Genomic DNA, 26,526 nt, shown 5'->3' with positions numbered 1-26,526 from the left:
TGTTCTTCACAAAGAAATTTAATGACAGAACATTACCGGTTCACAAAGTGGCAAACATGGAAATATAACTGCACACTACAATATTGCCCTGATTTTTTTTTTTAAGAACAGATCCTTCTGTCCACTTTGTAAAGACTACAAACACCAGTGCAAGTCTCAAAATGACAATATAAAAAAAAAAGTCTCGATCCTTAGAATGGAAGCTGTTCATGCGATTGATTAGGATCATTACTTTCAGTCTGAGTTTAGAGGGTTTTGATTTGTAATGTCATCCAAAGGACCTTTAAACAAAGGACAGATCACAGGGTACATTTAGGAAGCACTGGATTTATGGAATATTTGCAGACGCTTCACCTTTCTAGAGCTTTTTTTGGCGGATGTAATATAGTGTAGAGCACAAATTAAGTTTGGGGTACTTTAAGGAACATTATTAACACAGTACACTTCCAAAGAGTTCCTTGAAATCTCTTTACAGTTGGACGGAGAAAAAGACAGGACAGAGATTGCCCTTGCAAGGCTGAATTGCAGATCAGAAATGCATTGTAGTTATTTGCCAGTATAAAGTTAACTGTCTGACCAGTTAATAGAAGGATGCTTCAAACAAACCCTAACATACTGTCCTAGTAGTTTTTAAACTAAATCAATTGAACATTGACTTTTCCAGAACACAATGAAAGCAAGTGGACCAAATAATACTGTGCATTTCCAAAGGAGTTCAAAGAGTCATTGTCCTCTCAGTGCAGATAGGACGAGAGGGAGGTGATGCTGCACTTTGTGATCTCAGAGTTCTGGTCCTGGTTCTTACGGATGCGGTAGAAGTGCTCGATGTAGCTGGACCGCCCCAGCAGCTCCACAAAGTCCTCGTCGTGTGTGATGATGAGCAGCTGGAAGTTTCGCTGGCGAGAACGACTCTTGATGATTCTGGGGAGATAAAGAAGTACACCAAATTCATACAGTCGTTGTTGGGAAACTGTTTGGGTGAGGGCAGGCACTTCCAAAAAAATACAGGCCAGGGGATTGGATGAACTATTTATCACCGTCTATCACAGGCAAACTTGAACCAGATCAACAAACCATATAGCATAGTCAAACTCTTAGAGAAGTCGGAAAAGGAGCAATAAGATATTTTCTTATCTTATTTTCTCCCCTTCTGATATAACTGCTGCTTTCTAATAAGACAGTGGGTGTTGGTACAGAAGGCTCTGGCAAAACATTTATTCCTAGCTCAACCTTTGCCGCAGCACTGTGCACTCTGCCAATCAAATAGCCACACACCATGTGCAGCTCAAGCTTGGTGGGGAAGGAAGTTATTGTCGCTGATAATGTCTCAGAGTTATACAGTTCTTAAGAGTATCAACAGTTGTACAGTGTCTTGGACTTCCTAGTCTGTAATTCATCTTCTCAGAGGTGTTTATAGCAACATGTCCACATAAAAGCAGCCTTTTGCATTTTGCATGTTGCAGGTCAGAGACATGGGTGAAGCATGTTGTCAGTGTGTGTATTTTTTTTTAACTTCTATCCTTGTGAGGACCTCCATGTTACATGTTGAAATCTTAAAGAGGAAATTACCTACATTAAAAATCTGTAATGAGCACATATCACTATGATTGACTTTTTATTTATCATTTATTGGCTTCCGCTGTCCATTGTGTACAGTAAACGGACTCACTGAGCTTTTATCTGCACTACCAGCAGCAGCAACGAGCCCTTGTTTGATGTCACATCGGGTCACGTCATATATTAACGGGTTGGGTTGGGATGGGTATGGAATTGATTTAGATTGATTTAATGATGGATAACGGATTGGTTCGTGTTGAGCTTTGGGGGTGTGTGGTCGGGTACTCGTTGGCAAACTGGACCCGTGCAGGACTCCAGTCAGGAGATTAAAAAAAAACATCCTCACTTGTTTAAAAATGTTTTCAGTGACATGTTTTGTTGCAGGAAATGGCTCATTCTAAGGAAATTAAGACAACAATTCCTATTCACAGGTGATCATACAGTAATGAAAACATAGCTATGAATATTATATTCAATTTCTGTCAATAGATCATCCAAAATGTTAGACACCTCAGAGGCTACAGGTTTCTGGGTAAGAGTTGGGGTTATGGCGTGTTGATATGACGGTCAGTCAAGATTAGGGTTTGGGTGAAGCAAGTTTAGAGGTAAAAAAAAGTGTGTGTGTGTGTGTGTGTGTGTGTGTGTGTGTGTGTGTGTACTGACTCTACGAGGGCGTGTGCCAGTGACTCAATGTTGTCTCGGTCCAGGTTGGTGGTGGGCTCATCCAGGGCCAGGATCCCACAGTTCAGACAGAAAGTCTCTGCCAGAGCGAGGCGGATGATAAGGGATGCCAACACCTAGAGGCACATTTGAAAATAAATTAATACAAATAAAAACTGGAATGAATGAATGTAACAAAAATCTACATGACCTAGATTTCTACCTAGTTACTGATTTTTGTTTGTATTCCACTTGCTTACACCATACTTATACTCATACAGTATTTTTAGAACATATATGCAACAGTTTTATGTGACCCACTGTATGTGCTAATTTATAAATACTTTTCTGGTACCTTCTGACCGGCACTGCAGCGTCCTCTCATATCCAAAGCTGTGTCTCCTTTCACCATAACTACTCTGTAGTTGTAAACCCTCCGCCTCACTCCAGCGGACGAGTTTTCGTCCACATCCGACCTGATCTCCACATACTCAATATCTGGAGGGGAGGGGGCAAGAGGGAGTGATGCAAACACAGAGAGAGGGAGGAATTAGGGAGGAGACCTATGTACATACAAATAACAGATTTTATAATTTTTTTTCAAGTGAGATGCACCTTGACCCCTGTAGGTGCTCCGCCATAGGTCTCTGATAATCTTGTTGATTTCATCCATCTTCATGCTGTGGAACTTCATGATGGTTCTGAAGGGAATAAAAAGAAAACAAAGGTATGTTTACCTTCCCAAAAGCCAGGAATCTACTAGACATAGTTGGTTGGTATTGTAATTGATGAAACTAAATTGATGGATTGTGTTTTCTTTTTATGTTGTGCATTTTTGAAGCAAGGGTTTGTATAGGTATATTTAAAGTGACAGGTTAAGGATTGTGATTATCCTCCTGTCTGGCGCTGTTACACCTACACTACAATCTCACTTTACCCAAGTGTCATTCACGTTTCGATAATCGGGTGACAAGCTCAAGGCAGGAGCAGGCTCATGACTGAGAGCTGTAAATAGCCAAGTGTCCATCAAACGGCCCTTAAATATTTATATATAATATATACTCACTGGGCCCAAAAAGGTAAGCATTTCCTGTTTCTGTGCTTGCTCAAGTATATTGCCATTACTTATCCAACAGTAACATTTTGTGTTACTTGTGTCCTGGTGCAATAGGGCTGCGTAAATGAAACCAGTATTCATGCTGGACATCCCGGTTGAAAAGGGGAGCACAGAGATGTGACCTGGTGCTGCAGAAGAGCGTATGGTAGATTAAACTCTGGACTGGTTCATTGAACATATGCAATTTGCAACACAGTGTGCAAACTGGTATGCATGCATGAAGGAAAGTTCTATGAACTCAAACTGACAGAGATGGATAACAATCGTGAAGCTTTAGGTAAGTTATGCATATGGCTTGGCTGACTTCCAACCAAACGTTGCTTTCTTATCATTTGCTAACAAATTGATGAGCGACAGCAATTTCTTTATTTACTAAATCCATGTAATATAGATATAAAGATATTACGATATAAAGGCAACTGGATGTTGCTTTCCGGCATACCAAGAAGCCTTTTGACTATAATCTACCAAACAGATGAGATGCTCTAATGTGGTTTGTAAACTTCAGAGTGATAAAAGTATTACTGGCAGCGCTTCTTCTGAAGCCCATATATGGTGGATAAATACACTAACCATGAAGAAAGGAAGAAAAGACAGGAGGGAGTAGAGCAGTCCTTATGCATCCATCTGACTAGCTGACTTGCTACTGCTTGAGTGTCAAAGAAACAAAAATATAATATGACTTGGTCTTAAACAGAAGACTAGAGTGATTTTATTTTTGAGATAATAAAAAGTTCTGAGTCTCTCTCTCTTTTTATTTTATATTTTTAAAGAATATTGAATTAGGATTAAATAAAAAAAAATGTATCATTCCACCCATTCATACTAGCAATTAAAAGATATCATCCTGGGGCACCCTGGTGGTTCGCCTGGTGGAGCTGGCACCCCATGTGCTGAGGTTGAAATCCAGATTCAACATACGACTGACCATTTCTCCTCTCCCCAGACCTGAACTTCTGCCAATACGCCTCCGGCACAAGCTCATAAGCCTTAAGCATAGACTATTTTGGCGTAGCTAGGGCTATCTTCCAGGCTCAAGGACAAATACGCTTCCTGCGCCTTTAACCGTGAGGACGCACTGGAGCAGCAGAGCCAATCTGCATCAGGCCAACACAAAAAACACATACTGAAATATGAGATGTGTTTGTCTGTAATGTCAGTGGTGTTCGTGTGGACGAGTGTGAGTGTAAGATGAGGTGTTGTGGAGTAAAAAAGTAAAATATCTGGCAATTAAAGCAAAAAGGTGCAGGCAAGAGAGAGAAAGAGAGGGCAATCCGGGAAGCTAGAGCTTTTATATCCGGCAAGCACTGGGCCCAAGTGCTCCAGATCGGATTGGATATGCTCAATCAGCTCCCCTGGCACCTCCAAGACTAAAAAACACACACCATGAGTGACAGGGCACACAGACAGACATAAGCAGGGCCATCACAGTACTGAGACAGCTTTATAAACAGCATTAGGATGTGGGGTTAGGTGAGTCCACCGGGTTACATACTGTATCAGACAGATCCGATCAGTCTGATAACCAGTTTACTGCAAAAACCAGATAGCAGTTCAATGTTCTTGACCTCAAATTACTACATTTTTGCAGACCATATTAAAGAAGTATAGAAATTCTGAAACACCAGAGACACTTTTTGGCTCATAAACCTACAGTGACTGCTCTCAATCGGTGACCCAATAACCTGGTAGACCTGCTTCAAGTTACTTTCAATTCTTTAATGTACTTGAGCTTCAATTCTAACATGGATTCTGTTTCAATGTCACGTGGAATATATGGATAGCTGCAACACTCGTATGAAATTGTGTGAAATTAGTCCCATAAAATATTTATTTTAGCCAGATGCCTGTCTATTGCTAACGTTTTCACAGCCATTCTTTTGTTAGAATTTGTTTACAGGCAGTCACAAGGACATCTAGAGCATAGAGTTTGGATTCTTTTTTTGTCTTCAGATCTTTGAATATGTTTAAAAATCACTGCAACATGATTTATTATGATGACAGCAACAACGTGAAGGTACACTGTTCACACAAATGAAACAAAGATTATGGGTACTTGACAGTCACAGATTCAAGATTTTAACCTATTATGCACACTCAACAATTTGTTGCAAAGTGACAGAGGAAGTTTCATATTCCACTCCCAAATCAAAACATCTCACCATGAAAACCTTTTCTGTGTATTCAGACAGAAACTGTGACCTGGATGTATGGTCTGCTGAAAGGCTGCTAAAGCTTTCAATCTTGATAAAAGTGCTGACACTGATGCCTTAACTAACCCACACATATGGGTAAATGATGCTTCTGCTCACTTCTCAGATGGTATCTGAGATGGTGACCTCACACTTCCTTAGAGAGAGCTCACTTATGCCTGTCAACCTCAGTAAGTGTCACTGTCAGACTTATCCATACATCAAAAAACAATAAAAATGGTTTGCCATGATGACTATGTATTGATTTTGAATAGATTTAAATTAAAGGATAAAGGATACAAAGGGAAGAATCTCAGAAACCACTGAAAAAGCATAATGAGGAAAAGGCCTTAAGCCATGATTCAAGAACTTACAAACTTGTAACTTATTAGTTCTTTATTTGCAATCAAAGTGTTGCAATTTCGTGTTGAAATAAATACTCCTCCAGTACAATTACTAAAAATTTGTATGCACTTTGCTACCCTGCTAATCATTTTCTAATTAATTGCACATTGTTATCACCCAAACCAACACTGCAAATGGAAACTAAATGCCACATTATCATGATGCCAATGATAGTAGTGCTCTCATGTTTCTAGGAAACAAACCCGATATTCTACGATAAGTCTTGTACTCGGAAGACTAGCATAGCATTGGGTTGGATTTATTTTCTCAAAACATTTCTACAGGCAAATTGAGTTAACTTTTGATATTCAGAATAATGATCTGATAATAATAATCTGTTGATTATTTTCCTCAATTAATCATCATTGATTAGCAATGTCAGTAAATAATGAAAAATAGCAATTATTGTATATTAATTATTATTATATAATTAATTAAAATGTGATGCGTTATCTGACCAATAGTCCATCACCCAAAGAGGTTCCGTTAACAATCATATATTAAAAAGAAAAGCAGCAGAACATTTGCGAGCACACATAGTTTCAGATTTTTTTCTTATTAATTGACTAATCGATGAATTGCCTAAGCATTTCAGCTCTAAAATGCATTAAAATATACACTGGATATATGTGACATTACTGGGAAGGTTATACGTATGAAGAAAGTGTTAAATCCAAAACAATACTACAGCTACACACTTAGCATTGAGGGCATTGCGTGTCAGAAGATAAGAGAGAGTTCAACTACTGACGTGTCTCATGGGCCCACCTACACAAAAGGACAGTCAACTGCTGCAGAGACATGTAATCCCTTTACCAAAAGTATCGTCACAGCTTTGCTTTTGATAAATTCTACAAGTCCTGGGAACTAGCTGCATGTGTAACCATCTAAATTTTAAGTTATGCATTAGTTTGTGTCATGAAATGTAGTAGGGCTCATGGATTTAAGGAAAATATCTATTTATCTGATTTCTATTGTGACTGCAATTAAAACTGCAATTATGTGGTCTACATAGTATTAAGTACATTATGATTTTACAAGTATGTACGTTTTTATTAACAAGGGAAAGAAAATTTGCTTAGTTTTCTATAGCTATCAGTATTATATTAATAATTTAATCAATTTAGCTGAAATCTTTTAAATTATTAAATTTTTGGCACACTGGACATCATGCAATAATATTCTAATGTAATCAAAACACATTGATTGAGACACATTCTATTTATTAATCACAGCTTCATACCAGTTATGACAAATCACAAACTGGTGAATCATCTCTCACTGTGTTTTGATATCTAACTTGTGACATGTAACTGAGATAAGTTAGCTTTATATTAATGACCGACAGCTCTGCACTGCAGCCGCTTGAGGCAACATTAGCCTCAATGTCTAAATTTAGAGATTCAGTTAAAATGCTGATATCATGTGTTTGAAATGAGTTTAACATTCAAGCTCCACATAGAAAAGCCTCAGCCGGTCGGGAGGTTAAAAACCAAAACCTTGTTGACGCACTAGTAATTACTAAGAGTCAAACATTTTACTGTACATCCTTTCAGCTAAAAAATTTCTCAAGCCCCCGATGCTACTGACTAAAAAAAAAAACCTTTCAAGAGAATTGACATCAGTGTTCAAATTCCCACCATGAGGCAAGCTGACGTTCTACCCTTTAAAGAGCTGTGGTGGACTTGATGACCTAATATCAAAACAGCCTGATAAGGAAGACAACGGATGCATGTCTCATAACAGGAAAACTACTAAAGATCATTAGACAGATGTGCTGATGTTGAAACCAAATCCTATTAACACTACTACCTACTTTTAAACTATATCATGAACAAAATCAAATGATAAAATTAGATGTTCTCCATTATTTTTTTCTATAAACCTTTATTCTGCATTTGTGTACATCTTTGCAATTGGAGAAATCTTTTTAAGAGCTGTTTTTATACTAGATGAATGAACATTCATTTTCTTGAACATTTTCTTTCTTTGCTTTTTTTTCTTTTCTTCCTTTTGTATTTTCCCAGAGTTGTTTTCCTAAGAATTCCCACTGTGGTGGAAGCAGGCTGTATGGTGTAGGGTGCAATATACAGGAGGTGTTAATGTATAATGTGTTTTTAAAGGATAAAAATAAAATATATATATCAACTGACTAACATTTTTGGGCACCCTCTAAGACCTACTGTAAGATTTACACAGGTTTTAAATATTTTTAAGACCACTTAACCACTCTAGTACAAACAAATATACAGTATGTCTGCTGTTGTTTTATGTAATGGTTCATACAAAACTTTACAACACTTACTGGTCAAGGGCCTTGTAGTAGAGATCCAGGTCTTTGATGACAAGCTCTGTGGTCCTCATTGTGATCATCTTGTTTTTGTAGCGCTCATCAGCTTTGTCATACTGATCTTCCCGCAGCTCTTTTCTGCAAGGAATTCAAAGAGCAAGTTTAATTCATGAAAAAAAAAAAAAAAAATCACATTAAACCAGTGAAACAATTACCTGTGTTTCTCCTGCGTTATTATTAAGTGATACAAATGTTAATGGGAAATAATTTTTCTCAGCACTACAGGTGCACTGATATAGGTCAGCCTATAGCTACTAGACTAGTAAAAAAAGAAGCATTTCAGCTGAATTCAGTTAAACTCTGTACTGCCTTTGATCTGCTTTTCTCACCTGTAATGCAGTATCTCTTCCTCAAAGCCTTTTTGACGACCCAGTGCAATACTGCGGTTCTTCTTTAGGTCTTCCACCTTGCGTTCTGCTTCACGTCGTTCTCTGGACAACCACAGTAGGTGACAAGGTGAAAACACAGCGGCTAATTTCTATTATTAGAACCAGCCTGACCATAAGTAAGCTTACACATTCAAGATAAAAGATTGGGCTTCAGTGCAGCTCGGTTATGTTTTATAACTTTTTGATCTTACATAGGGGTGTAACGATTCACCAAATCCATGGTTTGGTTCAGACCTCGACTTTTGAGCCACGGTTTGGTTCATACCGCAGTTTTCCCTGTTTCCCCATTTTGCAGAGAAACAGAGAGGGAGAGATGTTATCTGATATTACATAAAGCGTATACGGCAGAAATCTTACATTACGGAGCGTCAGTGAACGCACCACTGCAGATGTCACTCACTAACGTTAGTTTCAGTTTGGACCCATATGCGGCGCACTTGAAAACTGATTCACGGGTGAGTTTATGAAACGTACTGCAGATGGAGAAAGTCTGCAGAGACAGACACAGGGAGAGAGAGACAGAATGAGGCGGAGCAAGCGGGAGTGTTTGCCGTGAGTGACCAGAGGTCCAGGCAAGGTGTGTGTGCTGTGTGTGAGTGTGGGGAGAAGAGAAACGGAGCAGTTTAAAAGGAGTAAATAAACACTAAAATAGGGTGTAAAATGACCTAGAATAACCTACTGTCAATACAAATACGATATTGGCGTACACCGCTACCACCCCACGGGCTGCCACCACCGCCGCAGTTACACTGTCTTAACAAGAGCTCAACGGTTCAGGGAGCGAGAGTGTCGCGGTTCTGTCTCTTGGATCCATGACACGAGACCGTGGACTTTTGTGTCGCGGTTTCAGAACCGTTACAGCCCTAATCTTACACATTATTTATAATGTTGTATTGCTCTTACTGGCGTAGTTGCATGACTTGCATGTTGCCCATGTCTTTCATGAGAGCCTCGCGTTTAGCCACAACCTCCTTCAACTCCTCAACGCGCTTTCTCAAGGTCAGGTTGTCCTGCAACCAGCGCTCCTGGACCTAAGAAATATAAAGAAGTTAAAAACTTATTAACTACTAACAAAAGTGTTTTGCAACTACAGGGCGGTGTCCCCTGAGGTTCCCACAATGCACAGCTTACATGTATACTGTTCAGTGATTAAATGACCATGGAAACAAAGAAGAGTAAAGGAGCTGGGTAGGTGTTCAGGGGCAACACTGATGAAGACCACAAGTGACAACATTGGCCTGTCGATAAAGTTGTTTTTAATGCTTCATGTGTTGCCGGAGATTTTACCCTTCAACAGTGCCTCACTTCTCCAATAAACTTCTATGTAGGTGAAGCTGTGCCAGAAATACTGTGCTGGATGTTTCACAGTTAAACAACATGCAGCACAGTGTTTCAATGATCTATTGTCAAAACTGGATGCAGTGGAAGTAGTAGAAGTAGAAGTAGATAGCTATGGCCTTATTTGCACCTTATTTGCACCATCTTTGCACCATCTTTGAAATGATGGTATTACTACTTTAAATAGTAGAGGACAAGAGAGAAATATGAGAATAAAGACCATCATGACTCGGGAAACTGTACCTTTTGAGTGTCTATGTCCTGCCGGATGTTTCCCATCTCCTTGTTGATCTTCTCTTTATTTTTCTCGGCCTCATGGAGCTGAGTGTTGGTTTCTTGAAGCTCAGACTCTTTTTGCTGCAACACCAAACAATGTCAATAAAGTTGTTCAATACTTAGGAAAGCTGGTGTTTCAGTGTAAAGGAAGACAGCATACATTTTATCTTTTATGATAAGTATGTAATGACCCACGGAGGAATCAGAAACACTGATGATCAAGTGTGACAGTGGCAGACATGTTACCTCTTTGTACTCGTCTTTGCCGTCATCAACATATTTGGTGATTTCTCTTTCCAAGGTGGCGATAGTCTTCACTCTCTCTTTAATGGCGTTGATCTGTCGGTGACAAAGATTTAGAATAATGGCATGATTAAGATTAATCATACGTAGCAGAAGATGTTTAAAGCTGCTTTGAGTCCCTCCTTAACCTTTTTTGTGTGTTTTTGTAGAAATGCTTTTAAAATACAATTACTTTAATAATCATCACGAAATGTTACTCTGTTGAAAATGATTTAGTTGTTAAGCTTTTTATCTATGGTATCAACTATCTAGGGTTTTTAAAATGATGTTGACTCATTGTTGAATATTAATGTTTCTTTATGTATTAGAAAGCACAGAAAAGGCCCATCTTCAGCAGTTGCCAGCCAAGCAAAAATAGAGGAAGTGGAAAGAGATAACGAGGAGATGTGACTGAAATAACAGTTTGTGCAGAATTCACAGTACAGTGAGAGAAAGACAGAAGCGATAACGTGCCCACCTTCTCCTGCCCCTCTGCCTGCCTCTGCTTCATGCGCTCCACCAGCTCCTGCTTCTCTTGTTGTAGCTTCTCCAGAGCAGCAGACAAAGGCGACAGCTGTTCCTTTGCTTCCTTGTAAGACATAAAGTGAGAGGAAAAGAGAAGACATGGATTATTTATAGAGCACATACTTTGTTTTCTTACTACACACAGAGATAAAGGATTATTTTACTGTGAACATGTGCATGGCATCGAGATATAAGTGCATCAATGCAGGACGTGAACAGTAAAAATATACCAAATAATACTGCATGTATATGAGGAAATAGGTCTGCGTATGGAACACAAATGTTGAGGCTAACAGAAAATATATGACATGCAAAATTTGCACTGCAATCTCATTGACAGGTCTAGGTTGTGAGCTTGAACTTCAAAACATGAAAAATTAAAAATTCCATAAAATCTTGTGTCCTACATATTTTCGTGTGAGCTACAGGAATTCACACGCCTCAACAGCATCAGCATCTCCCAAGAAGTAGCTTACATAGAGAAAAACAATAAAATGTACCCTGATGTCTCTCGTTAAGGCCTGTATTTCAGTGGTGAACTCGACACACTGCTCCTCCAGCTGCTGCTGTTTTTGCATATCACTGCTCAGCTGGAGTTTCTCAGCTCTAGTCTCATTCACAGCACTTTTCAGCATCTGAATTTGATCCTGCTGGTCCTGGATCAGCTTACGCTTCAGCTCCATCTTGCTAGAGGCTGCGTGAACACAAAAGTTGCAAACAGGCAGAGAAAAAGACTTAGAAAAAAAATATTTTCTTCTATACTATATTCCCTCTTCCACTCCTGATGTGAAGTCAGTAATGTGCAGCTGTGCATAAACAACAAACAAGTGATCTTTAGAGATGTTTTCCAAAGGCTGTTAAGTTAATTGCGGCTTTAATGATGGAAGCACCTGCATGCCTCATTTAGTCAGTCACTGCTCTCAACTGTGTTGTCACATAACAGTGATGTTAAGTAATGTTATTAATGAAAATAATGAAAACCTGCTGCTCACTTTGATTACCAATTATAATGCTGTCACGTTGAGTTGAGTTTTTTTTTTTTTTACTGTGAATGGCAAAAAGACTGATAGCGGTTTAGAAGATAGGCAAAACACAATTCCTCCAATTCTGAACCAATTGACAACTAAATGGTCTACAAAGGTAATGTACATCAACATTGTTGAGATATTAAGCTTATTTTTGACTCTTACACAGTTGTGAGTTTATTAGGTACACCTAGCTAAATGCAGTCTAATACAACTGTTGAAACTCTTTTAGAAAAGTTCTGAATTAACTTGACTATTGTGCAGGATGTAGTTTGTGCTGCCACTGAAAAGTATTGCATTAAACAGAGACATGTAGCTGTTATTTAATCTACGCCCATTGGTTTAAATGAGGTGTACAACTGTTAATAAAATGCAATGCAATTCAACAGCATCATAAACTACATCTTCTATAATAACCAAAGCCTTCATGAATGTAGGATTTATGTCAGGACTGTTATATTAGAATAGTTGTAGAATAGAATAATTGCAATAGTTTTAGCTAGGTGTATCTAATAAACTGGCAACAGAGCATCATTTGTAAAACTTTGCAGCAAAAGACAAAAACAAAAACAAGGTTTTATCATGTGTTGTTTTGTGGACAATGACACAAGTGGGAAAAGAAGTGTATCGATTTAACTGGAAAACAACCCCTCGAGGGGTTTACTGGTGTTTTTCCACCCTTTTAATTAATGGCAATCTTAGATGTAATGTTTTCTTTTCATGTAATGTCTGTCAATGTCTGTTTCCCCTGAAACACTGCTGTACAAAGAGTTTATCACAGATATTACTATTGATTAACAAGGTTTAGGCAAGCAAAGCCAAGCTTCTCCTGGTATAATCCTACGTTTGTGTCTCGGGGTATGTTTGTGTCTGTGTGTATCCAACAGATTCTTGATACAACTTCCTCAGCTAGGAAATGTATGTATTACTAGTGTCTAGCTTTAGTATGGTATTAACAGGAAACTGTACAAACACAAACCACTGCACAGCTTTGAAATGAATAAAGTCTGTTGGTCTTCGAGAGCAAATAACATGATTAGATAGGAGATGATTATTCATCCTTAAATTTAGAGGTTATGATAAGTAAACATGGCTTGCCCTTTGTACTGCATTGTTAAGCTGTCTGATACCTTTGTCTCCAATATCTCAGCAATTCAAGATGAGCAAAATAACTGTGGTGACAAATCTGCAACACCAGACCCAAACTGTAAGAAAATGGAATTTCCCTCTAAGTGGGTGTATGATGTCATCTTACTTGTGTCTTGCTTGTGCTGAGTTTCTTGTTTCTCCTGACTGACTTGCTGGATGGTTCTGGTCAGGTCTACTCCCTGGAGTTTGGCTGCATGTTGAGCTATTTTCCTCTCCACCTCTTTAAGGTCCATCTGGAATAAAAAAAAAAAAAAAAAAACACAGTAAGAAAGTGAAGAAAGACAAGGGGGAGAATGGGGTGTATATAATTTTTCAGTGTCACAACTCAAATGGCAATTTTATCACTTTTCTTGTTCAATGCTGCAGCAATTTATATCAGGACATCTGATGACAAATTTCTTTATCTGGAGGAAGAGGAAATGGACTAGGGTGGTAATGGAAAAAGACAGCAAAGACTGGCAGGGACTGTTCAGTGTACAGGATGGAAAGAGACTGAGGTGGCCAAAAACAGTGAGACAGACAGGAGGATGGTACCAGGTATCTGTCCATGAGAGATATGTCCTGCAGGCAGGCCTTGGCTGTTTCCTCTTCTGACATCAGGGTACCAAGCAGAGTCTCCTGCTCCTCCACATCACCCTTCAGCCTCTCAATTTCCCTGTTCACAGTCTGCAGGCGGTTTCTCAGCTCCGGCAACTCCTTTTCCTGAAATTGTACGATGGATTGCCTGGAGGACACGAGACAATAGAAATATACTTTGAGCGTAGAATAAACCTTCTCTTGGAATTTGTTACGCCATATGTTTCAACACATACAGATACTTTGACAGTCAATTGATTGTATATGAAATTTCTTTGTCATTCTGCTTTTTTAGAACATGATCTTGTGATAAGATTATTTTGTAAAACAATGAAATTTTAAGTTTAACTTGAGGTTACGATATCTCACTACACCATAGACCCCAAAATATGATTTGGTTGAAGGCATTTTTGGGGAGGTCTATCAGTTAAATGTGTATTTATGCTTTGTACTTGGCACATTTGTTCCTTCTGAATCAGCTTTTCTCTGTGGTTTCAATTAGTTTAATTGCTCTGAATAGCATCACACTTGCTAAAAGGTTTGATATAAGACGTTCTTTATTAAAGAATAAAGGGAGAGGCTGCTGGTTTGCAAAATTCTCAGTTGGGGGGTTCTGCTCAGGTCATGAAAAGTCAGAGAGAACTAGAGAATCTAGCTCCATCTAGTGGGGTACATGTCATAAAACCTGTGCTCTACTCTCTTTATCAAACAAATGGGAGGAGAAAAAAGTGTTTACACTCCTAATATAAAAAACACACACCAATAAATGCTACAATGATGATTTGTAAATACACAGTTAATTGTATATGCTTACAAGTGTGAATGGTGTAAAGAGGCCAATCACCAAGTGACACAAATGCCCAAAATTAGCCAGAAAGGAGGTTATGAAACAAGTTATGGAAAACTATGAAAATAAATTCTGAATTATCTAAACAGCAGTAGCAGTCTTATTTAGATTTCAAAAACAGCTTTAGTAATTAAAAAAGGAATTCTATATTTGTCCTTCATGTTTTTTTCATGGTGATTTATTAATTTTCATGAATCAAATTCACTATAACAATCTTGCGGTACACAGGCCCAGTGGCCTGGAGAGAACTCATCCTCTTTTCTCTGCATGCCATGCTGCTTGAATAAACACAGCAGATTAAAGCTGACTATCTATTTTTAGGGTGACTAGCAAGTCTACAGTCTGTTGTGTGTTATGATGACTGGATGAATACAGCAGTGATGTTGACAGTCTTAGTTTACCATTTTAATTGTCTTTCGCCATCTGTAATTTATGTACTCTAGTGCAAATGGGAAACCATATCCACTAATAAAGACTATGCTCAAGTGGATTTTCAAATGTATTTATGGACACAACAGATGTTCCACAATCTTGAACACACTTGACATATCAGAGCCTTTCTAAGACTGCTGGATTTATCTTGTGAGAGAGATTTAATTCTTTGATATTTCCCAAGAGACCAGTACACTTGTTACACCATTACGCAACCTCTGTCTTGCCCCATCTAGCTTTCTCCATACCTGACAGGTCTGAGAGAAATCATGTCATCTCTCTTCCTCTCCTTCCTCTTCAGGTCCTGCTCTGTGTTTTTCAGCTTGTCTGGCACCAGGCGTAGTTTGGACTGCATGTCACTGATAACTTCCTGTAGATCAGGCTCTGAGGGGAACGTCCGCTGGCACACAGGGCAGCAGGGCTCTCTCTCCTCTGTCAGCTGACTGATGAACTGGGTGTACACTGCTGTGGCTCCAGCTAGCATGGCTATGAAAACAGAGGTGGAGGAAGAGAGAGCACATGCATCATATCTTCTTTTACAAGACTACTATCACAATGACTATGAGATTAAAATGAGTACATGTATGACTCCAACTGTTACTTGACCTGCATCTGTTACACAGTACAGTAATTAGCCCCTTTGTTGTTTTACTCAAAGCACAGAGATCAATGATTCCAATACTAAAACTAGATACAATACAGGCGCTTTGCAGCTCACGCTCCTGAGGAAAAAAAACACGAACACTAGTGGTAATGTGTAGTTTCTCAAATGTAACTCACATACAATGGTAAGCATTACATTGTGGTATGTTGAGTAAGAAGTGGTTCCATTGTGGGGATTTTTTGTTGATACTATATAATGCTTAAATCTCACACTTGGTGCATATAGTACGCAATGTAGAATTTTAGGGATTGATTTCAGAGAGAGCTGTTGCCTTTGGGGGGTGCTTTAAAACAAAGTTCATGGAGGAGCATAGGAGAGTAACAACGACCCTCTCTCATCAGAGCAGCAACATTATGCAGATTTAGTGGTGCATCTAGGGTTGCCTGGCCTTACTTGGCAGGTTGTAGTTTTTTAACACTAACAGTCTGAATGTTATCTAACCTCTCTGTATAAGGATCTTCTGCAGGTCTAGACTAATGTTAGTGTTAATGACAATATTTCAGAGCCTTTACCTCTCTGCTTGGATATCTTCTCCAGATCTTCTTGAAGTTTGCCCAGGTCCTGTTCCAAATCCTGACTGCCACACACATTGAAAAACTTCTCTTGGTCATTGGCTAACTGCTGCTCCTTCTTCCGTACCTCAGCAGTGATGTGGTTTTTATTCTGCTCACTTGATGCCAGGTCCTTACTGAGAGTTATAAAAAATCATTATATAAATCAGTGCAACAGAAAGTGATTTTTTGGGTCACATTTTCTTTTATGTGTGAGCCTTCATGTATATAGATCTTACTAACTTGAGTTTGGAAAGTCTGTCCCTGGTACCATTGATTTCCTTAGACTTTGCATAGATCCAGTCCTCCAGCTCTTTCTTGTTGGGAAAGTGGCCCAGCAATGACACCAGATCTTCACTGTGCCGAGACTTGATCTTGCGTACCTGCTCCTCCTTCTCTGTCTGGAGAAACGCAAGAAGAAAAGTGAGAGGAGAACCGACAGAGAAAGACAGATGACGGGAGAAGGTAAGGAAGAAGAGGAAAGATGAAGAAGGGAAGAGGAAAAGCAGAGAGAGGACATTAACACACAGGGTTAAATTACCCACAGCAAAGGTCACAAAGTTTTGTTTAGGGAGGGAAAGACAGAGGCTCAAGTCTGAGAGGCCAGAGAGGCAGACAACACAAGGTGACCTGGGTTACACATTACCTTGTCCCTTTTCAACATGTCCATCTGCGTGCGTGCGGTGGTGTGTGTGTTAAGCATCTCCATCTCTTTGTCGAGCTGTCTCTGTGTGCGGTCAAGTTCAGCCTTTTCTCTCTGAAGCTCTTCTACCTCGGCCTTCAGCTCCTCCACATTGGAGCTCTGAACTGCGCTCTGCAGGTCACGCTCCTGAAGAAGACAACACACACACACACACACACACACACACACACACACACACACACACACACACACAAAGTACAGCAATCAGAGGACGTGGCACTTAAGGATATAAGGCGGCTGTATGTTATGTATGAATTGTATTCTATAATGAATTCAGTTTATCTTGCCACCTGCAAGTGTCATTCAAGAGAAAAACTTACTGTAAAAAATACATAAAATATGAACTAAGAAAAAAACTGAATACAAATAATCTTTAATAACATTCAGTCACACAACATAATCTAATAGAACACTGTGTATACTCACCACTTTAGCCAGTTCATTCTCCAGTTCTTGCAGTCGGCTGGACGAACCCTCAAGCCTCTGCAGCTCAGCCCTGATGTTCCTCAGTTCCTGCTGCTTCTTACCTTGCAGGTCTCTCTTCAACTCCACAGTTCTCTCCAGACCAGTCTTCTTGTCCCTCATTTCATCAATGGACTGTTGCTTCTGCTGCTCCTTTTCCTGCAGATCCGCCTGAGTGGACAGAATAAGGGAAGTAATCAGGGATCACGATCATGCAGTTAGAATTGAAGTTTTTACAAAATGTAAAATAACACAACTGTTTAATTAGTATTAACAATGAAATTATCACACACACCAGTTTTTTTTCATCACAGGGTTCGTCTAGCCGACACACCTAGTGTGTGTATGTGTAATCATTTTATTCATTGATTTCCTTATTCTTTAAAAGCTCCCAGTATAATATAGTTCCCCTTTCACAAGTTTTAAACCTCTTACCTGTTCGACTTGGAATCAATTCTGAATCACATGCAATCCATCGTAATACCTTACTATGTGCTTTCAAGCTATTCCTTGTGTTTATTTTGTATCAGGTCTTAAGAGATATGCCCAACCACAAATTCATCTCCTGTCTAGGTGTTTTCTTAGTTTGTTATCACCTACTGTAGCCTGTATAGGGACGCCATCTGTTGTACTACCTTCAATTTCTTTCCATCTTACTGACTATGAGGGACTGCTGGATTCAACTTTGTTTTTATTCGTCCAGCCTGATAATAGCTCTTTTAAACAAGGGAGAAGTAACCATTCCTTAATTCTGGATAACTAATAAGGTTCTATATCTGGCCCTCAGTCTCTAAATGTGTATATTTCAAGATTTTGTTTACATATTTGGGGTCAAAACAAATGCTTGACTGCACTGATTCTAACTGATCTTCAAAATATCAAACTGAATCAGTCCTGACATGGCTCAGGAATAAGCCCTCCCCAGGGCAAAAGAAATGCCATATCGGACTAGTAAATCTAGCGAGTGGTAAATATTATTAAACACATTGTTCTTTCCGGAGTTGATGATAGAATTAACTAAGGGGTGAGTTATCTCACTTCCTTCTCACCTCTGTTGAGAGTTGCACATGCGTAGTACCGATCGGGCACTCATGAGAAAATGGCAGTGAAGAGCTAAAGCGCAAGTGAGCATTTCAATTATCCTGGAAACCGGACTTTAGCTAGGTGAAACTCTTGTTGTATGATAACAGCTTATAAATAAAACTATTTTATGGGGGCAAGTAAAAACTGACTTCAGGCAAGGACACTTCTGACCCGGTCAAGTGAAAAACATAAACGTTGAACCCTGACTGATAAAAGCCACATTGTGTCTGTGGTATTAAATATCCAGCATAAGGAGGAGACATGCAGTGACTTTTTGGTTGTTTTCAGAAATCAAAATGAGCATTTCTTACCATAACCTGACTGACTGTTTCTTCTTCCTGCTCCAGTCTCTGTGTGACGTGACTATGAAAGCTCTCAAGCTGTAGAGTTGTGAAGGGCGGTCGGTCGTAACCCTCCATCTCCAGATAGGATGACAAAGAGCGAACCTGAAAAAGAAATCCTGTATGTGAGTACTAACATCAAACAAGTTCAAAATGATATATATTCTTTATCTTGTCATAAATGGTTAATTGTTTATCTTTAGGTACAGTCTATGCACTAAATTTTAATAATGGCATTCTTCTTACATTTTGTAAGTTATTTTTAACATATTGCAAACAACTGACAGTTTTAGTTTCTTTATATATGTAATAATATTTAGATAAATGAACGGACCAATTGTAAAACTGTCAGTGTTGACGGTGTATGATGGAGTTCACCTGCTCCTCAGATTACATAAATTTTGCAGAAACGTTTGCCCAAAGAGACTCAGAATGAGTGCATTTGATCTTCATGGGAACAAGAACCAGATGTCGTCAAAAATGCAGGCGCATCACTTCCAAACAAACAGCTAACAGTGTGTTCACCTGAGTATCCCGGCTCTTGATGCTTTGAGTGTGGCGGTCAGCCTCCAGCTGTAAACGACCTGGGAAAAGAGAGATCAGAGAGCTCAGTCTTCAGGAAATAACTCTCTTTATGCACCTGTTCTTGAAAGAAACAGCCTCTAAAGCTGGAGTAGTTCTTCTGGGACTTGTTTGTAGGATTGATTCTGCATAGTCAATGATGTATGCTATCAAAATGTTGCAACAAAAACAATAGAATATATTTATTTATACACATGGGCGTGAGGTGTGCTTTAAATTCAGACAAAAAGTTTTTGTGGAGTTGATTAGTAACCCTGGTACATCCACTGGTATGTGTACCTTGTTCCACCAGGAGATCAGACTTGACTCTATTAAGTCTCTGACACTCCCGACCAGCTTTCTCCAGCTCCTTCTGGCACTCTGTCAGCCTCCGCTCCTTCTCCCTCACCGTCCTCTGGTGGTTCTGGTAAATCTCCTGCAACTGCTCGTCTGAGCCCTGGAACACCTGCCACGTACACAGTTCACCGACTTAGTGTGGCTCTGAAGCTCAATGAGTGGAGCTTAGTAAACCAACAGGGTCAGAGGTTTGACTTCACCGGGGCCTTCGGTGATAAAAAATATATGCACCAATGAATATTAAAAAATGATATGGATAAAAGAACAGCATATACCCACAGTGCATGCAGTAAGAGCATTGCATCATTACAACATTACATGTGCAGCATTAGTGCAACTACAGTAAACTGTCCAATTCTATAAATGTGTTTAATTGCTGAAAAGCACAAAACAGAAAATTCTTCATGGTGCAAGTCACTCTACTTCTACTATTCAGTCCTTTTTTTTTTATATCCAGGGGGGAAGCAAATGACTACAACCACAGCAAGCAAGTGGTAACTGTCATCATAATTCTGACAAACACAAATGCCAGCATCGTGTTATCAAACTAACAATTCACCTCTGTTGCTCACAAAAAGTACATGACAAGACATACACAAAAGGTCCCTCGGTTGCTGGTTCTTTCACTCTTCAAAATATAAACAAATACTCTTCAACCACTGACACAAACACAACTGAGAAGCACCAAGGCAGAGGAGCAGCAACATCCAACAGTCATAAAAGTCATCCATATCAGTAGAGCCCTGTGATGAATTGACTTGTCATGACAGAATTACAACAACCTCATTCACCATCTGCAGTCTTTCTATTAGTTTCCCATTTAGGTTAATGATACATACAGAGTGGAGTCTGGAGTATTATTAAGCAGGTGTTTAGCTGAATAACCCCGCAGACAGAGAGGCTGGCTGTTTCCCTCTTTTCATCCTCATCAGCTTTGTTCATGCATTTCATTTTCTATCTCTTTTTCTATGCATCCTTAATTGTCTTACAAACCCCTTATCAGATTTCCCAAAACATTTTTAGCCCTTGTATCGCTCCCACAATCACTGGTATCTGTGGAGAATGAGTAAATCAGTGATTTTGGTGCTAGAATCAGTGTTTAATACCATCTTTAATGAGTCATTTCTCTCATTCCTATTCAAGTTCTATTTCAAAGTTTCAGATGCATATTTTTTATGTATTTACCTGTTCCATTGTTTCTTCCAGCTCCTTGTTGTCCTGCTCCATCTGTTTCTTCCTGCTGTCTAAAGCCTTGATGTCGTTGTCCAGCTTCATAATTTTCCCCAGTTTCATGTCAATATCCATCAGTCGGTTCTGTAAATTATTATAAAACTTAATATGTAACATATGAGGCACTACTGTTATATATAACATAAGTGGCAGCACTTTTACTGTATGTATAACACAAGAGGCACTACTGTTATACTTAAGACATGCCTACACTGGAAGATTGACTTTAAATATACACACAAACACATATCATCAACCAACCTCCAGTGGATCAATCTGGTTCTCTATCTGCTGGACGCTGTCTTTAGAGGACATCAGCTGAGCCTCCTTGGTGGCCACAGTCTCTCTAATCTGCTGAGCTTTCTCCTTATTCTGCTTCAGGTAGCGCAGCTCCACTTGACACTCTTTGACTGTTTGACTCTGTTTGAGACGCAACTGGCGCATTGTCTCCAGAGCTTTGATATATCTGTAGAGAAACACAAAGAGATAGTAATACAGAGTTTGTACAGGAAACATCTGAATGGCATATGTATGTTAATATTTTTACATTTGCTTAGGATTCATTTCAGGTAATGTGATAAAACTGAAAAACATTTAAGAATAAGTTGGCTTTACTTGGTAGCGGCAAAGATGGAGTCAAACTTGTCTTTGAGTGCTTTGCCCTCGCAGAGTGGCCAGTTTGACTCTTCTTGGTGACAAAAGATGACATTATTCAGCACTGGCTTCGACACACCCAGTGAAGAAATCATCTCCCGATCCAGTTCACCGCACTTTGATGACAAGCTCACCTTCTCGCCGTCTCTGCACGAATGATGATCGAGGTCATGGGTAACGAAAGGGGTCATGTAACATTAATATCATTTCAGGAAAAACATCCAATATTAGAATTATAATATAAAATTAATAAACAAACTTTAGACTGCAGCTTACTTCATTCGGGTAATAACCTGCTCCAAGCTTTTAAAGGAGTAGTTCTTTGCCTTCTGAGTGCAGGACATGGAGCGATGAATAGTCACTTTCTCTCCGTTCACGTCTGTGAACAAGAGTCGAATCTGTGCTCGCACGTCTGTCTCATGGGCGTCCTGGAATTCGTACAGCATGAATTTATTTTAACAAAGATAGCCTGAGTAATCCTCATCTCACAGGGACTTGAAGTAAATGATGTGGTACATTTAATAGTTCCATAGAGATCTTAAACAAGAATAGAAAATGATTATGAGACATTTCTGAAAATACAAATTAACTTTCATCCCTTAATTGGACATCATTATTTTTTTCATGTAATAGTGTGGGGAAAGTGTAACTACACCCTTCAGTTCTGCTAGCTGCCTCCCTCTCAGTAATTTTTAAAAATCCTTCAGAGATTTGTAAGGGACAGTGACTTTAGGGAGCGTGGCCTCGACACTGGCCGGAGTATTTGACAGACTGACCACAGCAGTGTAGCGGAAACAGCAAGCTGTTATTTAGAGCTAATGAGCAACTGCTGTCAGACTCGCCATGTCCGCGCTGGAAACACAGAGAGCCTGCTGGAGCTTTTACAGTCACTCCAAGCACTTTGACGGTCATTTGCAAAAGTTTCTGTGCGGTACCTGTGTTGTAGCTGAGCTCAGAGAGGCTAACTCTATGTGAGTGTGTCTGTGGGGGGGGACTGTCAGTAAGTGGGATCAAGGTAAACACTGCAGTTGGCTGTTTTTTTTTTTTTATGTATAAAGGTTATGACGTAGAGTCGCCCCAAACTATCGACTATATCAAAGCATTTGTCTTAAAATGTAGAGGGTCATTTAAAACAGTAGAGGGCGTGTTGAGCCATTTTTAATCCACAAAATGCAGATTTACATACATATGGTAATACAGCGAGCTCACCTTTGGATCGTGGACAAAGGCACCTCCTTTAGATCCAGGGGGAAGTTCTCCTGATGTTGCATACTTCAGGCACTCAATAATAGTCTGGAAACAAGAAATAAAAGAGTCATATTGTACAGCAATTAAAGCGTGAGATTTGCAGTTATCACTTTTGCTGTGGCTACTTTCAGAATATGAAAAAAAAAGAGAACAAATCAGCTAGCCTAATCCCAATGCATGTGTCACCTCCAAGGCATACTGTCAACTTTCTTGTTCATTCTCTACAGGTCATGCTTCACAGTTGACCTTTGCCCTCGTCAAAACATGTTCTCATACCGTTTTCCCTGCTCCGTTGGGTCCAACCAGCACAGTCAGAGGATTGAAGAAAGAGATGACTTGTTTATCTTTATCCTCAATCCCAAAGCTCCTCACCCCGAGGATGCTCATCTTGTCTATCTTTGACATGTTTGCTTTCTGAGAGAGAGAGAGAGAGAGAGAGAGAGAGAGAGAGAGAGAGAGCACATATAACTTAAACAGGACAGGCCATGCCAAAGCATTTCTCTGTGTGTGTCAACTGAAGAACATATTGCAGCACTTTTCAGGTACTAATTTACACTGACATGTCTTTTAACAACATTGATCATAACAATACATCACACTATAACTATATAATATCACAAAGTACTGAAAGACACATTCTACTTTGTGTTTCTGCTAACAAGCCACCATTAATGTCGACCACTACACACAGCAGGCAGTATCGTGCAGCAGCTAGGCTTGAAAACGATTGGAAACTCTATGACATATTCTACATTCATCCATATATTATATTATGATCTTGGTTTCGTCATAAACTGCAGTTTCAATCAGCTCATTCATTCTGAACATTAAAGTTAGCTAGCTAGCTCATTTCTAGGCGTGAATAAAATGCAAGTATAATATAAAGTTAATTACGGGTCAGTACTTTCCGTGCGCCTTTGCAAGTTAAAGAATAATAGTCTCCAGCCGTGCTTGTGTTATGAATTCAACTCACCTCGCAGTGTTTTTACGGTTCAGACGTTAAAACGTTGAAGTACAGTTTTGGCGCTGTGGGGAATGTGACGTGAAAACAGCGACTTCTGACTTCCGGGTTTAGGAACGTGGGCATAGAATAAAAACGTGTAGATCGGTAATTCCCACTCGACAGATATCCTTTTTTTTTTGTTTTTGCCACTGAGTTAGTGGGTGGTCCGCACATGAAATCAACCTTCACTTACACAATGACTTAAATTATTGAATTAATTAGTATTACTAACTGCACCAAAGGAATGAATTAGTAATACACAATTGCAAGAGTTTCTTCTATTCATTCCTTTCTATGATCAACCAGCTTCGTCTTCAGACTGCAACCAGTGAGTTTCTGATGAAACTTTACTCCCTCTTTTTTACTCTTTTTATATGTAACATTCAGTTCAGTTCAGCAACAATACCAAAAACACAAAAATGGTTCCTTCACATATAATATACAGTACAACTATTATGGGACAACAATGCCAAAAATATGGATAATTTCATGTGCAAAGTGCTAAAATAGGATTTTTGTGCAAATTATATTCCACCGCTTAAATTCTGACTGAGATTTAAAATATAATATCTTATTAGCTGCTGCAGAAGATGAATTATGTATTACACTGTAAAATTAAACCACTGAAACAATCATATTAAAATCTTAAATAGTGAAGCTGGTGTTATTCTAGGCTATTATTTTTTTTATTTATTTTTAGTAGTCCATCTCTCTGTACTTTACAGTTTCAATATACTCAGCTCCAAGCCAAATGGCTCCTAATGAAGATACAAATGTTTAAAATTAGTCACAAATACATACTTTCATAAAAAAAAACGCTCAAGCACCTTTAAGCTTTTTAAAACCGCTGTACTGTAGTTTAAGCAGAGGAAAACTGAACTGCATTTTGTTGGGGACTATTTTCAGCAGTGGATAAATACATATTTAGTGAGTATTTGCAGCTACAGGGCAGTGTATGTGGGATCGACTCAAAATAAACTACAGTGTCACCCAGTGCAACAGTGTGGCTTATTTGTGTGTTTTTCACAGTGTATGAATAATAATTGATGTTTAAAGTACAAAGGAATATGCTATATTAGGCTTTGGCTACACAGGCACTTCTTTACACCGGTGCCACTCCCGAGCCCTCGTGTGTCCCCATGTTCAAACTCTTTGACCCTATGGTAGATAAAACATGATAAAGTGCCGGTTCGGGTCCCCTTCCAGTAGAGAAAATTTGATGAAGTGCCTTCTGGGTGCTCTTCAAGTGAACAGAATGTCGTAAAGTGCCTTCTAGGGTAATCCCAACCCTGACTAAGCTGTTTCACCATAAATACATCTCTTTCTGCATGCTCGTGCCCTTTTTATTTTTTTTTTCACCCTTGCCCTTCAAACAACCTGAGTCTGCCACTGCTTGTTTAGGATACATTTGTTGCTGGTTTTGGTATTTGTTGACATCATGAAAAACATAAAATATGCCCACATTTAAATTATTACACAACAGTTTTTGCAATGTTTGTTGCTTTATTAAAAAAGGTTGTAAGTCACCATTACCATTTATAGTTTTCAGTGCCAGATAACAAATTGTTAGTGCTTAATGCTTGAATTATATCTAGGTTTGTCTGTTTTTAATTTGACATATAGGCCTACATAAAGCATAATGTTCCCATAGTCCAGAACTGTACTCCTGGCTAGACATCTGCTATCATTCAAGTAAGCCCTTTATGTTCTTGATCGCTCATCTCAGCTCAAACATTTACCACAAGAGGACAGTGTTTCCCTGTGGGAAAGCCGTTCTGCAAAATCTCACAGATCACTCCATAGTCTCTCTCCTCTTCTCTATTTGTCAGAGTGTTTCTGTGACAGTGGTAGTGAGGCTATTTGCCATGAAGTACCTCGATTATTAGATTTATTTAGATGCAGATGTAATGCCTTTTTACTTTAGTAAACTGGATATGTTTAATACGTTTCCATTATTTCTTATTTTTTAATTTTTAATTTTCAACAGATTTCAAGCCCAAATACTAATATCATTTGGTAGAGAAACGTTTTCTTTCTTTTACATTTACAAAGAATATTCAGTTCTTAAACATACTTTTTTTCTTCTTCCACATTCACTAGAACAAAGTAATAACAGATGGTATGAGTAAGAACAGGCAACTTTCAAGGCAGCAGAGAAACTGTGTGTGTATGTGTGTGTGTGAGACAGGGAGGGAGAGAATAACCTAATTGGGATAAAGGGACATGAGTTATTTTGAGCCTGTGTTTGGGGTTGAAGAACAGTTTGCGGATGTCCACAAGGACCTGCAGGACTGGTGTTCACCACCTGCAGCTAACCCCCTAAAAACCTGAGAACATCATCTCTCTGACTTCCTCTCTGTTCTCTCCCCCTTGAAATAACACACGCACACACACACACAATCCCACAAACCTCCTTCTGCTTTCAGCCCACTGATTCAGTCTGTCTGTGTTATCAGCCCACTGACTCATTGTGCCTCAGACTGTCCAGCTCATGGCCCTCTTTCTATTTTCATCCTGTCCTGACATGAAAATGTCATGACCTTGTGTCT

At 39.1% G+C, this 26,526-nt stretch overlaps 1 protein-coding gene across 1 annotated transcript; it reads right to left on the bottom strand.

Moving 5' to 3' along the window:
* On the bottom strand, window positions 1-24,037 carry rad50 (RAD50 homolog, double strand break repair protein). The gene is made up of 28 exons (XM_051401710.1): window positions 23,948-24,037; window positions 23,251-23,388; window positions 22,936-23,019; window positions 22,003-22,154; window positions 21,688-21,873; window positions 21,334-21,538; window positions 21,028-21,156; window positions 19,786-19,951; window positions 19,450-19,508; window positions 18,895-19,029; window positions 17,465-17,671; window positions 16,982-17,164; window positions 16,579-16,736; window positions 16,297-16,472; window positions 15,369-15,606; window positions 13,800-13,989; window positions 13,372-13,498; window positions 11,592-11,785; window positions 11,045-11,155; window positions 10,531-10,623; window positions 10,252-10,365; window positions 9,574-9,701; window positions 8,611-8,712; window positions 8,237-8,359; window positions 2,833-2,918; window positions 2,573-2,715; window positions 2,221-2,354; window positions 1-921 (listed from the first exon to the last, which is right to left on the bottom strand). Exons 2-28 carry the CDS (start codon window positions 23,377-23,379, stop codon window positions 735-737), a joined length of 3,939 nt encoding a protein of 1,312 aa, XP_051257670.1. The 5' UTR covers window positions 23,380-23,388; window positions 23,948-24,037; the 3' UTR covers window positions 1-734.
* Between the last annotated feature and the right edge of the window lie 2,489 nt (window positions 24,038-26,526).

Source organism: Dicentrarchus labrax, unplaced genomic scaffold, assembly GCF_905237075.1.
Source record: "Dicentrarchus labrax unplaced genomic scaffold, dlabrax2021, whole genome shotgun sequence".
NCBI lineage: Eukaryota > Metazoa > Chordata > Actinopteri > Moronidae > Dicentrarchus > Dicentrarchus labrax.
This window is presented reverse-complemented; position numbering and strand designations above follow the sequence as displayed.

Excerpts from the sequence above, each read along its gene's own strand:
- rad50 (XM_051401710.1), bottom strand. The coding sequence starts at position 23,379 with ATGTCAAAGATAGACAAGATGAGCATCCTCGGGGTGAGGAGCTTTGGG. Across the intron at positions 21,874-22,002 it reads CAGGTTATTACCCGAATGAA|AGACGGCGAGAAGGTGAGCT; the intron begins GTAAGCTGCAGT and ends TCATTCGTGCAG. Across the intron at positions 10,624-11,044 it reads AGGCAGAGGGGCAGGAGAAG|ATCAACGCCATTAAAGAGAG; the intron begins GTGGGCACGTTA and ends TGTCACCGACAG.